General features: G+C 40.3%; 1 protein-coding gene across 1 annotated transcript in view; it reads left to right on the top strand.

The window, feature by feature from the left end:
* The window catches only part of LOC126285115 (substance-K receptor-like), a 271,274-nt gene that overhangs the window by 150,706 nt on the left and 105,889 nt on the right, over nucleotides 1–14,679 (top strand). Inside the window, exon 4 of the mRNA XM_049984438.1 lies at nucleotides 9,520–9,620. Coding sequence (XP_049840395.1) covers nucleotides 9,520–9,620 — 101 coding nt within the window. The remainder of the gene's footprint in view (nucleotides 1–9,519; nucleotides 9,621–14,679) is intronic.

Below are 14,679 nucleotides of genomic sequence, written 5' to 3'. Positions count from 1 at the left end.
GCGGTTCCTGGTGTGTCCGCTATGCCGTGCGTGTGATCATTGCTTGTACAGCCCTCTCGCAGTGTCCGGAGCAAGTATGGTTCGTCTGACACACCGGTGTCAATGTGTTCTTTTTTCCATTTCCAGGAGTGTAGAAAGGTGATGTCATTGCGTGAGAAACTTGAAGCCGACGTTCGCCATTTTAAGTATGCCAAACTATTAGGATCACCCAATTTATGCTTCCATGATTCCCGCTTGATACCTCCGCATGACTTCACTGTCGGGTACCCGTGCTCAGCTTCGACCGCTGGGGATATCTATCAACTCATTTGTTCGTATCCCAAATATCATCTGGAGTTTTGATCATGTGGAGAAGTAGCTGTTCCGTCAAAAATGCCGGCTTGTGTCTGTTACGTGTGTAACAATCAATGCGATCGAAACGTCGCGCCAATATCTATTCATTGTTCATATATCCTTCCTCTTTAAAAAAGATTCTGGCTAGAACAGCTGAATTGTGTGAGTTCATGTACATGGTTGAATGAATGTGTGTGCGTGCTTTGCTTCTTTTCTGAAGAAGGATTTGGCCGAAAACGTATGTGAACACTCTTTTCGTAATGCCTACCTACATCTAGCCACGTGAGTAGCAATCTGTCCACTTCCCAGTATAGTTACTTCCACATGAAGTTTGTTGTAAATAATCCACTGCACTTCAAAAGGAACAATGACGTACGTAATTATTATGCCAGAAGAAAAAAGTGACATTCATGACACCACATTAAAGTTGTTTGCAGCACAAACACGGGCTCAAATTTCTGCAACCAAAAGTTTTGATCACTTATCCAGTGATATAAAATGCATGATAGGCAGCAGAAATAAATTTGAAACTAAATTGAGAACGTTTCTCTTTGACCGTCCCTCCTGCTCCGCAGAAGACCATTATTGTAATGTTAATGGTGATGCGGAGGAATTACTCATTATCTTTGCCTCTAAATCAAAAACAAAAAAGATGTAATAAACGATCAGCATGGAGGCATATTTACAAAAATCGTTTTCAATATAAAATTACTCCTTTTACATCATTAGAATTTGTCATGCAAATAATGCATGGAACATGAAACTACCTGACTACTACAACAACACAGAGTGAGTGGGGTCTGCTGCAATGTTAAATAGCCCAAAGCATGAGTAGAGTACTGTTTCAGTTGCTTCCTGTTCATTATTTCTATCGTGTGCACGTTACAGCTGCTTTAAATGCTAAAAATTAAATTGCTTACAAGAATAACATAGTGTAAGAAAAGCAATTTCAAATGTTTTTTCGGTTCTGCATTTGCTCCAGTAACACGACACATTTGGCCTCGTTAACATAACTTATCTTTTGTTGGCATATTTCGAATAACTTAGAACAGGAGGGTGTGACGTGAAATCATGCTTTCATAACGAATTTAATTCTATCTTCACTGTATTTCTATCGATGGCAAATGAAGATGAAACTCCGAAACCAATGCTTGTTTCCTTACTGGTACACCCTCCTGTTCGCCACGTAGTTATCACGCATGTATAACACTTTTTTAATATTGATCTTTGTAAAAAAACTGACATACGTACTTTTTGTTAGTCCATAAAAGAATGCAATGAGGAAAGAAAGAAGACATGATACTGTATCTTTTGCATGTCAACGGTTGTTGAAACATACAAGAAATAGAACTGTATAGCGACACACCTCCATACGGAACAGAATTCTTGTTTTATTAGATTATCAGTGCATCAGTCTCACCATAGTTTAAACATGTTCTCACTTTGAATGCATCACTCAGTGTGTTTCCAGTAATAGCAGTTTATAGGGTACAAAACCGACATAATTTTTAAGTAAGTTCCAGCACTGTGCATCGCTATAAAGGTCATTAAGGGAATAGTCTCAAACGCTTAAGACCCCATAAACTGGGTGGTTTGCACTAACACGTAATTCTTTTAGGAATGATAGCCTAACATGTTTAAGATCCCAGTAGAGATCTGCCTTTCACCCTCTAGCCTATTTGCTTCTTTTCCCGGCATATTTCTCGCTAGTAACTCTCAGTTTTTCAGGGATTACTGAACATATCAGCATCTCAGATGGAGCACAGTATTCTATGGTAGTGAAACATGGACTTTGTGAAAAGAAGCTGTAGAGGGCACAAACTGTAGAGGAAGACAGAGTTTGGAATACATCTAGCAAAGAATTAAGGACCTAGGTTGCAAGTGCTACTCTAAGATGAAGAGGCTGGCACAGTAAAGGAATTCACGGCGGACAGCATCCAACCAAAGACTGATGACAAAAAACAAAAAAAATGTGATTTCTTTACACTTTACACTTTTACTTTTAACCCATAAAAGTCCCAAGCTAGCATTTCTGATGAAACAGCTATGTCTCTACATAATCAAGTCACCCAACACGGTCGAAAGGGGTCAGGTACTTCATAGTAATGTCACAGAGGAATACCAACACAGTGAACCATGGAGGTTTAAATTCGGTGAATCTAACACTTTGGGGGATGTAAGGTGGTGGAGGTCAGCTTCAAGTTTGTAACGTAATAACGACTCCCTTCGTTTTTTACAGTCATGCACGTATACGATAAAATACCACCGTAGTTCACGACATTAATTACATAGCCATGAGTTATGTCGCAGAGAAATTGAGGTAACAGGTAAGAAATAGTAGACAAAATGAAACTGGTGTGTGTGCAAAAAATTATTATCGTAGTTTAAGCGAGGAAGTGAAGAAACCATAGATGACCTTTAAAGTCAACTAGTATATCGCATACAGTAAACTAGTAATATTATGGAATAGCGGTAATTCTTCATAACAAGTGTTTAATTTAAGGGGCTACCGCTACCGAGGGAAAATGGGGTTTGGTATGGGACAACGTAAACTCTAACACAACAATAGCAAAAGGACATAAACTGTAACATATCGAAACGTAAGAAGGACATAAGCGGGAAATTATGAGAAAGAAACACAAATTCCTATACAAATACCGAAAATTCATGAGGAAGTAGCAAATCTTGGGAACTGTAACTAGAATTGAGCCATCTACGTCAATCCTAGTTACTGAAAACAAAAGAATTCTGTGACGCCTTCTCCTCATTTCCTGCTTATGGCCTTCTTTCGTTTCCTCTTCCAAAATCTCCACTTTCTCGCTGTACCTCTTAGATTCAGTACTTATTATTAAGAATTATCACTATTCCATAACATTACGAGTTCACTGTGTTTGATATTGAGGTCAATTCTAGTTATAGCTTCCAAGGATTTTTATTTATCACAGTAGTAGAGGAAGCGATAGTATACAGTAAAATCCTGTGGAATTAACAACCCACGCCTGACGAAGATGACATGACAAATAATCGTGGTATCGACAAATAGAACGATACCACATACGATAACTCTATAAGAATGTACAGGAGGTGTGTGCAGTGGTTTGTTGAAGACGATCCGGTCACATTAATGTGCCCATCGCCTGTTTTCGACATCAACGTGCAAATAATCACTCACAGACGGATGGTGGCAGCGCTAGCGGTGGTAGGTACATACTGCGTGTCATGGAGACCCGAAGAAAAATTGCAGTCGTGGTCATTATGTGGAAGTAGAGCGTTGTATCACAAGTAATTCAGCGGATGGCTTTCGGGTTAAGAGTATAAGCATTTTTTAAACAGCTGACGTTTAAACAGTCCATGTGCCGTCTTGTTTATAGTGTACCATGGATGACAAAATGAAGCTATGCAAACCAGGCGCAGAGGCAATTGTGGTGCTCCACAGCCCATAGACGACAGGGGTAAACGATGGCTGTGGATATTTGGAAGGGTGAAGATACACGCAACTGTTAAGAATCTGACGGTCCAGATGAACCAATGGCCTACCAACAATGTCCTCAACGACTATTCAGCGAATGTTGCTGCGTATGGATCCCGCAGCAAGTGCCGCGTAACTGCACCCATGACGAAGGCTGGAATGAGCGCGCCAATACCGCAACTGGACGCCGAGTGAATGGTGACAGATGGCGTTTACAGGTGAATCACGTCTTATGTTCCATCGGACAGACAGACGTGACCGTGTACGGCGTGAAATGTCTGAAACCAAACTCCTTGAAACAATCATCGGAAAGGTCCAGGCCGGAGGAAGTTCCCTGGCAAATATCACCATTCTGAAACGGACAGTGGATCAACACAAGTGTGCATCTATGCTTGGGAAACCATGTCCACTCCTACATGTGGTTTGTTTTTCCTTGGCACGACGGCATCCACAAAAAGGAGAATGAAACTTCTCAAACAACTCGCAGCGTATGTGCATGGTCCAGATAGCACCAGGACGAGTTTACCCTAAACTCGTGGCCATGCAAGTGAGAATCTGTGGGATAACTTCCCTCGGGCTACCCACACTACGAATCCGCAACCAAGACACGGAGCACAGCTGGTCACTATGTTGTAATCGGAATGGCTCCACATCCCCTGTGTTGTGGATCAATATAAGTATGCATCTATGCTTGGGAAACCATGTCCACTCACACATGCAGTTTGCTTTTCCTTTGCACAAGCAGGAGAATGCAACTTCTCACACAACTCGCTGTGTATGTGCATGGTCCGGATAGCACCAGGACTAGCTTACCTTAAACTCTTGGCGACACAAGTGAGAATCTGTGACGCCACTTCGATCGGGCTCCCCTCACTACAGACCCGCAACGAAGAAACTGAGCACAGCTAGTGACTATACTGGAGTCGGAATGGCTTCACATCCCCGTCGATTCCTTTCAAAGCCGCACTGACTTTCATCCTTACCATATCGCAGCAGTCCTCGCTACAAAATGTGGCTATTCAAGCCTTTGACAGATAGTCACATTTATGTGACTACTGTCAATCGAAAAGGATCACAGGACGTCGAACAGTTTCTAGAAATGGGAAAATCTTCGTTTTCAAACCGATCCATTTCGTGCGCCAATTGGTCTTACATAGGAGCTTTCTAATATTTTTGTCTTAAATTTGCTTATTTAAAATGATCTTTCATATAAAATTACTCCAGCCTGTTATTCCCAGATATTTGAAAGTTATGACTCATCCCCTTGACAGAACACAGATCTCGTAGTTATAGACTATCATATCATCTCGTACTTTTATGGGCATTACATTATAAGTTGATAATTTCGAATCAGTTGACAGTCAGCTGCATGTCTTTCGCTATTTCGTAATATGAACGACATACTGAGTATGTTACCTTTGTCATGAACTCTACAGTGATGATAAGTGCTTATCTGTTCATATTTTGAGGTTAATCCAGAAGTCAGCAGGCTTGTTCAGGATATTCACTTGGGTATAAAATATTTTTTCAATTTTTCTAAATTTGCTTTCTAAACTCGTCAAAATATGTTAGACGTCTTTCTCGTCGAGATCGTTCTTTAAACTTCGATATTTCAGTGTCACTACTTTTAAATGTCTCTACGTTACTCAATGCGTACTGTGATACAAGAATTTACGTGTGTGTACTACGCCGAGTCCTCTGCAGTCATGATTTTCTGAGTCAAGCTTGTGTGCTGCGTCTGTGCCCAGTTATTAGTACTTTCGGATGAAGTTAGGTTTTATAATGGTTTTGTGTTGTTAGAACTGACTTCCATAAGTTAAGCAGAACCACTCTTCCAGTATATAAGTACCTCGCTCTTGATCTGTTATTGAAGCGGAGTAACTAGTCTTGATCTCTGTTCAGCATCTATTCGTAAACACCGAATCATTAACGCAGCTCCAAATCTTTGTTTGATGACACTGCATCAAGTTAACAATGAATTTCACTAGGAAATTTCTGGGAAACAATATTTAATTTAATAACTCTTGGAACTTAGTTGAGTAGATTATCACTCACTACTTAAACGAATACAATGGAACGAAATTAACTCTCATGTATTACCTTTAGAAATCCGCCTTCTAATAAAACAGCTGTTCAATATATAACATAGAATTATTATTTTTGCATTAGTCATTATCTACAGCAAAACGTCTGAATCTTAGGACGATTCGTACAGACGGCATAGACGCAATGTACCATCAAAATAACGTCTACGCAAGTTAAATTGGTAGAAATAACAAGCATACATGGCCACGGGAAAAGAAACACTGATGAATAGCCACAAATTATTTAGTTTAGTGTATGGGCACGATGCAGTGGACAGTGGTACTGTAAGTGCAGAAATTGTGCTCCGTTATCGGCGACGTTCGGGAGGTCCTGTCGCAGCCGCTGCTCCTGATATGGTGAATCACGTTGACACCGTTATTTAACAGGACTAGTGCATCACGGCTCAACGGTTGAAAATGAAGCCTTCAGTGAGCGTTGAAAAGGCATAGATGGTGACTGAGACTCTCGCATATTGAAAGGTGTGTTCAAGATCGTTCCACGAATACTCGTAACAGTTCACCAAATTGAAAGAGAAGCTATTTCATCTGAACTGTTAGAGGATTTTGATGCCAATGAAGAGGCCTTCCTGTCGTTACAGGTGACGAAAGCTGAATGCATCACCTTGAGGCCGAAACAAACAGGCGATCAGTGGAGTGCCACCACAAATAATTGCTAAAACAGAAGACATCGAGATCAGAGAGCTCTTCTGACAATGTTATGCGGACAGCCTTTCGGGATAGTAATGGTACCATTGCCATAGATGTGTTGTCAAAAGGGTAATCCAATAATTCAGAGGCGTATATGAGTATTCGAGCAGTGACCACAGTGGCAAAATGAGCACATTGTCCTCCTTATTTAAGCAAATCGGTCATTTACCCTAGTTTCCGTATGTAAGCAACGCCGTGTAATTTCTGACCATAATGTACTGTTCACCTGTGCTTTCAGTCTCATTTACAAAAGTCTAATTTATGATCAAATGCTATTGGCCTAATCGTAATGATCATAATTTATGAACCACTATAATAATAAGCTGTTTTTACTATTACCTTAATCACTATAATTTATGACGAGATAGTGGCTACCTCCCACCGCCACTCCGCTAAATGTCAGGTTGGGCTGAATTACATTACTTCTCGTAGTTTAAAATCCAAGTTTGACCTCAGACACTGCAGTTAATAAATGAAACTCAGATAATACTTGCCATTTCGTTTTTGCGGCTAGCAGTAAAGTATTGTGCTCACTGGCATTTTCTGCAAAGGCTCAAATGTACAAACACACTGCTTTACTTTTTACAGTTTTTGGCAATAACTGATTCTTGGAGAACGATATACAGAACACTTAACAAATCTAAATTTAATCAAGAAACTCATTTCAGAAATTGCCTCCATCTTAGCAACGTGTATACAACATTCTCAGTAAACTATCTAGTTAAAAGTATTCGTACATGTAATAATAATACTACCACTGTTGTAGCAATCTGAGACACAAGCTCCCCATTACCCTGACACACTTTTTCTGCAGCGAGAACTGCTCAGTCGTCATTTTCATTTTGTATTGAATATATTTAAACAAGTAAAGGTGGTTATGGCAATGTCTTTGTGGTGCCACACTGCACACAGCCAGGAATGCTCTGGCTTCAAATACTGTCACGTCTAATTCTTCTTCTATCAACGCACTTCATGTGCAATACATATTAAACAAATACTTATTACAGAACGCTAACCACACAAAATTTTGAGCTGCAGAGCAATTATACCTCTTTGTCTCAAAAGAGAGCTCTAAATAGCGACTGGATAAAACGATGCATTATACACTACACATTATAAAAAGTGAAACATAAACCACCAGCATTATTTATCACAAACTAATCACACATCGGTGATTGTGTTACTGACAAGCAGAAAATCATAAGAAAATCTCACATTATTTTTTACCGTTGTAGCACACCACCCCGCTACGGTTCTGGGACACCTGTTTTATGTACTTATCTCACGTCCCCTTTGTTCCTCTGTCCTTTAATACACGACACAGTGTAAATCTTATCTTCTGACACCCCACGTGATTATGCTGTAGCTACTACTGTCTTGTATTTGACAGATAGTAATGAAGTTCTCCATACACAGGTATGTAAATCTAAATCTCTATAGAAAAGAGTTAGCACATATTCTGATCGTACTCTGTTGGAAGAGGCTCCTACTGCGCAAAGGCCGTTCGTGATTTGTGATATATTCTGTTGTGTGAAGGTAAAGGCATTTAAGGTGCATACCGCATGTTGCGCCAGAGAGCCAAGGGCAACGTTTAGCTTGTCTAGCTGGTCAATAGCATGTTCACCATCGTTGTGTTGGTTATCAAGTGATTATGCCAGTTACTGATCATTGTATAAAGTTCATCACATTGTGTCCAGGTGTTTCATTTTGCACTGGGATAGTTTACTGCATAGCATATCACATGGAGCAATTTACAGGTTAGCAGCCTCACTGCTTATTTGTCGAGAGGCACTTTTACCCACGCTGCTACCACCACCACCAGTTTGTTCTTCATCCAAAGAGTTGCATGCCAACGCCTGAAAAAACATGATCATGCTTTTCATCCAAAGCAGTACTTATATCTCAAAGGAAATAGACACCTTCAGCTACCAATTGAATAACAATTGATTCAAAATTTTGGCTTGGAAAACGTAGCGATGTCCGTTCCATTCGTCTTTTTAAATGAAGATTCTGACATTCTATCTGAAAAAGAATATTGAGCAATATCCACATCACTCTTTTCTTCTATGGACTGTAGGAGTATAACGGTTGTTCATGTTATTGTTTAATGTTACAAATTACCCTTAACTTTCTTCCAAATAAGCATCTAGTATCAAAGACAACAGTGCTGTACATCAAACACCTACAACATTTCTATGCTGCTTTACACAAGCGTAACCATATACTGCAACAATTCGCTCTCTTACTCGAAAGATGTGTATTCTATCTGACAGCTGCACAGCTTTGCCAGGGTAACAATGTATTTTCTGCTTTCTTAACAAAGGATATATTCGCTAATAGGGTGTAGTCAGAAATCCGACATAATGTAATTGATTACAAATGAAAGTAATTTATTGCGGCTACAGCATTAACCACAGTATCCAGTGGATCCAGGTTATGTAATGTGTGGTCTAAAGAAGAAAATGTGACTGTCACTTGAAACTAATGGCGTACATTTCTAATAGTATCTTTAACATGTTACTGAACATTGCAAGAGAGCATACCTGATGAATAGGGGCTCAATTTCAGGTCTTTCATGCAGCAATTAAAAGTTAAGACTTTCTCTTTGTCCAGTGGACCCAGGATATGCATACTAGGGTTAAACATGTATTCGCTATTACGTAATTCTTAACAGTACGGCACGTACCGTTGATTAAATGGATTTTTGATCATCCTTTCTTTGCCTGTTATTGATGTAAATGTTGTCAACATAGGAGTGTTTTGAGGCGCCCTAGTAGGAATACCACAGTGGTATTTTGGTCATTGTAACTATATATGCATTTATAAGCTTAGTTATCAGTTTCTTTTGAAAGTCTCTTGTGAATTATGGCAACGACAGTGTTTAGTGTTTTTTATGACATTTTGTCTCTTTATGGACGTGTGCAGGTCATCAAGATGCTGGTGATAGTTGTGGCCCTCTTCGCACTCTGCTGGCTGCCCTTGCAGACCTACAACCTGCTGCAGGACATCTATCCTCAGATCAATGGGTGAGCTATGCTGGTTTCTCTAATATATCTTCATGCGACATCACATAAAATATTTGAGCCTTGATTGCAGTGACGATTATGACCATTCGACAACTACAGAAATCAGTAAGTGGTTTCACCAAAAGACTTTAACCAGTTTTCAACGTTTATATTCACAGACAAACAAGAAAGAGTTACATTACCTTCAATGTTGTGTCTTGGGCGCTGAACAGCAGCACTTCTTATTTCACAGAACTGTTGAGAGGCTGAGGCTGGGCTGCATCCTCTGATGTTAATTCATTTCTGCATGTTGATATTCCAATTTGTAAATTAACTGGACCATGCTTGAGTTGTTAAACTGAATCACAGGTATGAATGAGTGGTTCTGTGATCCATCCAGTTACCCTTTATCTCTTCCTTTTAATTGCTTTCAGATTCAATTGTGTAAACTGTATGCTTTTTAGCAACACCAGCTTCATGCAAGTTTCATGATTTTGTGTGAGCTGTGAGAACGAGTGGAAGGGTGAACTTAGTAACGGTCTACCTGGCTGCCTTCCAGAAGGGGAGATTAACAGCACAGCATAGGTCGACTAATTTGCATTAAACACCTGCTGCCGAGCCGTACTTTAGCAGCTGCTGGCATGATGCTGTCGGTGCGGTATCCCGATTGTACTATGAAGTAATGCCTATGGGTCAGGCTTCTCTCAACAAACGTGGAGGTGGACAATAGATAATTGTTGCACTATACTAATTAAAATATTTGTTGTGTAACAAGTGCCATAAGCAGTTGGATTCATGGTTGCAGGCTATTTCACATGGGTTCAGATAGAGAAGACACTTTTTATCGAACTTTGTGTATGAGTTTGGTTGGTATTTTGTGACATTAACTAACTATTTAGCCACTGTGCTAACGAAATTTTAAGTCGAAGCACGCAACATTATCGTTGGGAAAGGATTTTTTTCCAGTTCCACAAGGTTTCTGTTTCGCTTTTCTGGTGTTCACGTAATTTTTTGCAGCAGGTAAATGAAGAACATTACTATTTTCATGACATATTTTCAAAAATTTGGCACACAGTATGCCTTATAACCAGCAAATAGTTCTTGAATGTCATACTCAAAGTTACCACTTAGCTGCATCACTATAACATTTCCCAGCAACTACATGTGTTCGTTGTAAACCCTATAACAACACAGTCTAAAATCTAGAAGTATATATAGAGTGTACAAGAATAATTCATCATATAAAACTGAACGCATAAACTTATAGTAATCATGGGTTATCCTTTTCCACAAACATATGGTAAACTACTGTTGTGTACCTTAGAAAGGTGTTGTCCTCAAGGGAATATCAGATGGATGGATGGCATACAGACTGCTGCAATTTTTAAGTCTTGGGAATCGGCGACTAAACCCTTGGGACAGGGTGTTAGACCAGCTCCTTTGTGCTTGGTAAGGGAGTACAGATATGAGACATTACTTTGTTGTGGATCTGTAGGGATTCATGTTCATCTTGGCTGCAGATCGGGGCCAGACCTGCAGTAGCAGGGAATGGCATAATAACACAGTGAAAATTAAGAAAAACCCGAAATATGTCATGACTGTTGCATTTCTTGTCACTGCTGACAATATGAGATTTGTATTTTAGTGGCGTTTCAGGCACTTACTATTAGAACTTCATGAGAATTTTCCAACAAATAAAAAGCCGGTATGCAGATTCCAGGAGCATGCAAGTACAGATGTGCATATTTTGTCTGTTATATATATAGTGCAGGGAGGGTACTCTATGTCCAGCATTTCCCCCAATGTCTTTTATCAATTGGCACAGAAACAGCAAGCATCCCGAGAATCAGCGCTGTGTGTTTGAAGCCCTTCTAGCTACTATTGGTGTGGAGATAAAGGCAAAAACGCCTTTTTACGAGCCCCAAGCGAATAGGCTGCCCTGCACAACAGACAAGTTAGGTGGGAACAGTATCCGTCTACCAAATGAACCTGCTTTGCAGGGCAGACTGTGTACAAGAGGCAAGCAATGTCTTTCTAGGCCCTAGTATGTAGGCTTCCCTACATAACAGACCAGTTACATGAAAAATATCAGCGTACCTTATCGAGATGCTTTGTGTGACAGTCTGTATATCGGGAGCAAATAAATAATTTTGAAGCCCATGTTTTAAAGGCTTCCCTGTACCACAGTTGTGTTGTGGGAGTAGTAATAGCTTGGTTTATTGAACTATCTTGCAGGACTATATGTACCATTTAGCATGGTATGGGACAGTCTGAAATGGTTAGAGTGATGGGTGGATGGAGTGATGTGGAGCATGAGGCAGGTGGGAGGAGTCCAGGTGTAGTCGGTGGGTGTAAAAGGAACAGAGGGAGGAGATGGAAAGAGAGAGGGGTGGAGAAAATAATCAAAGGGAGAGGGGAAGAAGAAAAAGAAAGAGAAGGTGGATGAAATGGACAAAGTGATGTGTTAAATACACATGAGGGAGAAGCTGTGGAGAAAATCTAGTTATCCAAGAGAAAAATTATCTTATCTTGATCCACAAAAGTTAACGAATTCCATCATTTGCTCAGAATTGTTCTGGTCCATGATTACTTTGCCTTCAGAGACACTATATATGGACAAACTTTTGGATTAGTCTTGGGATCCCCCATTACCGGTAAAACAGCTAACATTTACATCAATCACACTGAACATCAGTTTTTGTCTACCCACCCATAACAACTTCAGAGAGTAGTGTGTCACAAAAGATACGTCGATGAAGTATAACGCGAGCAATGGGCAGCTGCAACTTATTCAAAACGACTTTAACAAAATGCGCCATAAGATTCAATGTAGTATAGAACAGCGCTCTGGCTTTACACTTCCATCCTTGGATCTAGAAATTACGTTACAGGACGTTGAAGTTCACTTTAATATATTCAGGAAACCAACCAGGACTAGTTCTATTCTTCATTACACTTCAGTTCATCCAGAGCAGGAGAAAATTGCAGCTCTTCGAACAGTGCTTTACCACGTGGCTAGAGTTGATCTCTCGAAACAAAACTACCATCTTCAGTTGAATATCATTAAATTCACGGTACATGCTAATCGCTAACATCCAAATGTGGTTGACGTTCTTCACCAGCGAATTCAAACGAAAGCTGCATGTAAGAATCGGTACCTGACTGCTTTGTCGTCTGCTAGTAATGATAACTGTAACAATTTTTTTTTTTTTTTTTTTTGCAAAATCCCATATGTAGGTGTTATATCTGACAGGATCGGCAAATGGCTAAGAAAAGGGAGGATTATACCTGCCTTCTACATGCCCCATCAAGTCGAACACCTGTTAAAGCACCACGAAACCACAGAAGACAATTGCTACACTTAATCGGGCGTCTCCCTCATGCACTGTAGTGAGTGTTCTTCCGCCTACTGAGACCAAACTGGCCGCCCTTTTAACATACTGTTGACAGAGCATCAGGACCTTGGCAATTCAAATCCGCTCTCACTAACCACCTGAAGGATTATGACCGTTCCATTTCAAATATAGACATAAATTTCAGCATTCTACATATTTAACGTAAGGTCCGTTTTTAAACATTTTAGAAGAAACAGAAATTGTCCGCACCATTTGCAGTGAGCCGTTCGGCATTTTGAAGGAGCACTTAAGCACGCAGTCCCGCTGAATAACTTGTGTTTCTCGAAGCAGTATCTAGGCTCATTTCCTTCTTTTTCTGGTTTCAAATGGTTCAAATGGCTCTGAGCACTACGGGACTCAACTGCTGTGGTCATTAGTCCCCTAGAACTTAGAACTACTTAAACCTAACTAACCTAAGGACATCACACACATCCATGCCCGAGGCAGGATTCGAACCTGCGACCGTAGCAGTCGCACGGTTGCGGACTGCTCGCCTAGAACCGCGAGACCACCGCGGACGGCCGGCAGCACAATGCACCTAATATGAAAAAGTATGTTTCTGGGTGTGTCCAGATACTTTTGATAACATAGTGTATATCCCCTCTAAATTAAAAACTTGCATACCACTTGTGAGAAAAAGGGGAAGTTTCATTTCGTTTTATGGTGTAAACATAAATTTTATGTCGCCGGCTCCCATTCAGTATTACTACAGTTCCGTACTGCCTTGTACGACATGTTTATTTACTATTCCTAATGAACTTTTAAAGTTTTTCATGTAACTTTCATTGATATGCTTTTTTCATTTGTTTCATTTTAAATATAAATCACTATTAGAATTGGGAACGGCAGGATTAGTGGCCTCACGTTCTTCTTCCCGTCAACAGGTGGTTCTTTTGCCACTCTGGCTTACCACTTTGTTTTCCCCTTCGTGTACCCGACTCCGTGCTCTGCGCTGGATGCTATTACTCCGCTTCCTATACTAGTCCACCGAGGGGCTCGGGATCATAGCATGAACCGTAATTTTATGGTATTCATTGCATATTTCTTATTATGCGGTTGTCCTTTGTACTGTCTGACGTCACTTTGCCATTGACCTAGAATTTACAGCGCCTAGCCCGACCAGTGGTTTGTAAAATGTTTTACGGAGTTTTTATTCCATGTTTATTGTTGCGTATAAAAACTGTTATTACCTCCCGTGTCTTGCTCTTTTCTGAGTAACACCTGAAGTTGGGCGTATTAGAGCTTTATTACTGTAGCGGTATTTTCAACCTCTGCAAAAAGTTACGTCAGGGACGACTGCAACACTGAAAGGACACACGTGCATCTCATTACAGTCTTGCAACATTACGCTCCCTACACCATAATAGCTAGAAGATCAAAACGATCTCGTTAAAGAATTTTATTACTTAGATTGTGTACGTTATGTGTTGTACACCTACTCTTCTTTGGGCAGCCGTGTCTATGGTTTGGATCGCTTCCCATGTGCGTGAAACAATGGCGTGAGCAGTACCAAACTCCTGGATTACAAACACCTCATTTCGACCATTTTCTAGTTTCCCGAAGGTCGTTTCCTTAGTGAATCCAAATGTTGTCTCGTGGTCATTTTGTAATGAAGAACACAACTAAAGTGCTAAATTTTTTAGCTACTCGATCACTGATTCACACTGTCTTTTCCTGTTCCTTCA

This window comes from Schistocerca gregaria, chromosome 8, assembly GCF_023897955.1.
Source record: "Schistocerca gregaria isolate iqSchGreg1 chromosome 8, iqSchGreg1.2, whole genome shotgun sequence".
In the NCBI taxonomy this organism is placed as follows: Eukaryota; Metazoa; Arthropoda; class Insecta; order Orthoptera; family Acrididae; genus Schistocerca; species Schistocerca gregaria.
The sequence above is the reverse complement of the archived record's forward strand: the minus strand, read 5'-3'. Positions and strand labels throughout refer to the sequence as shown.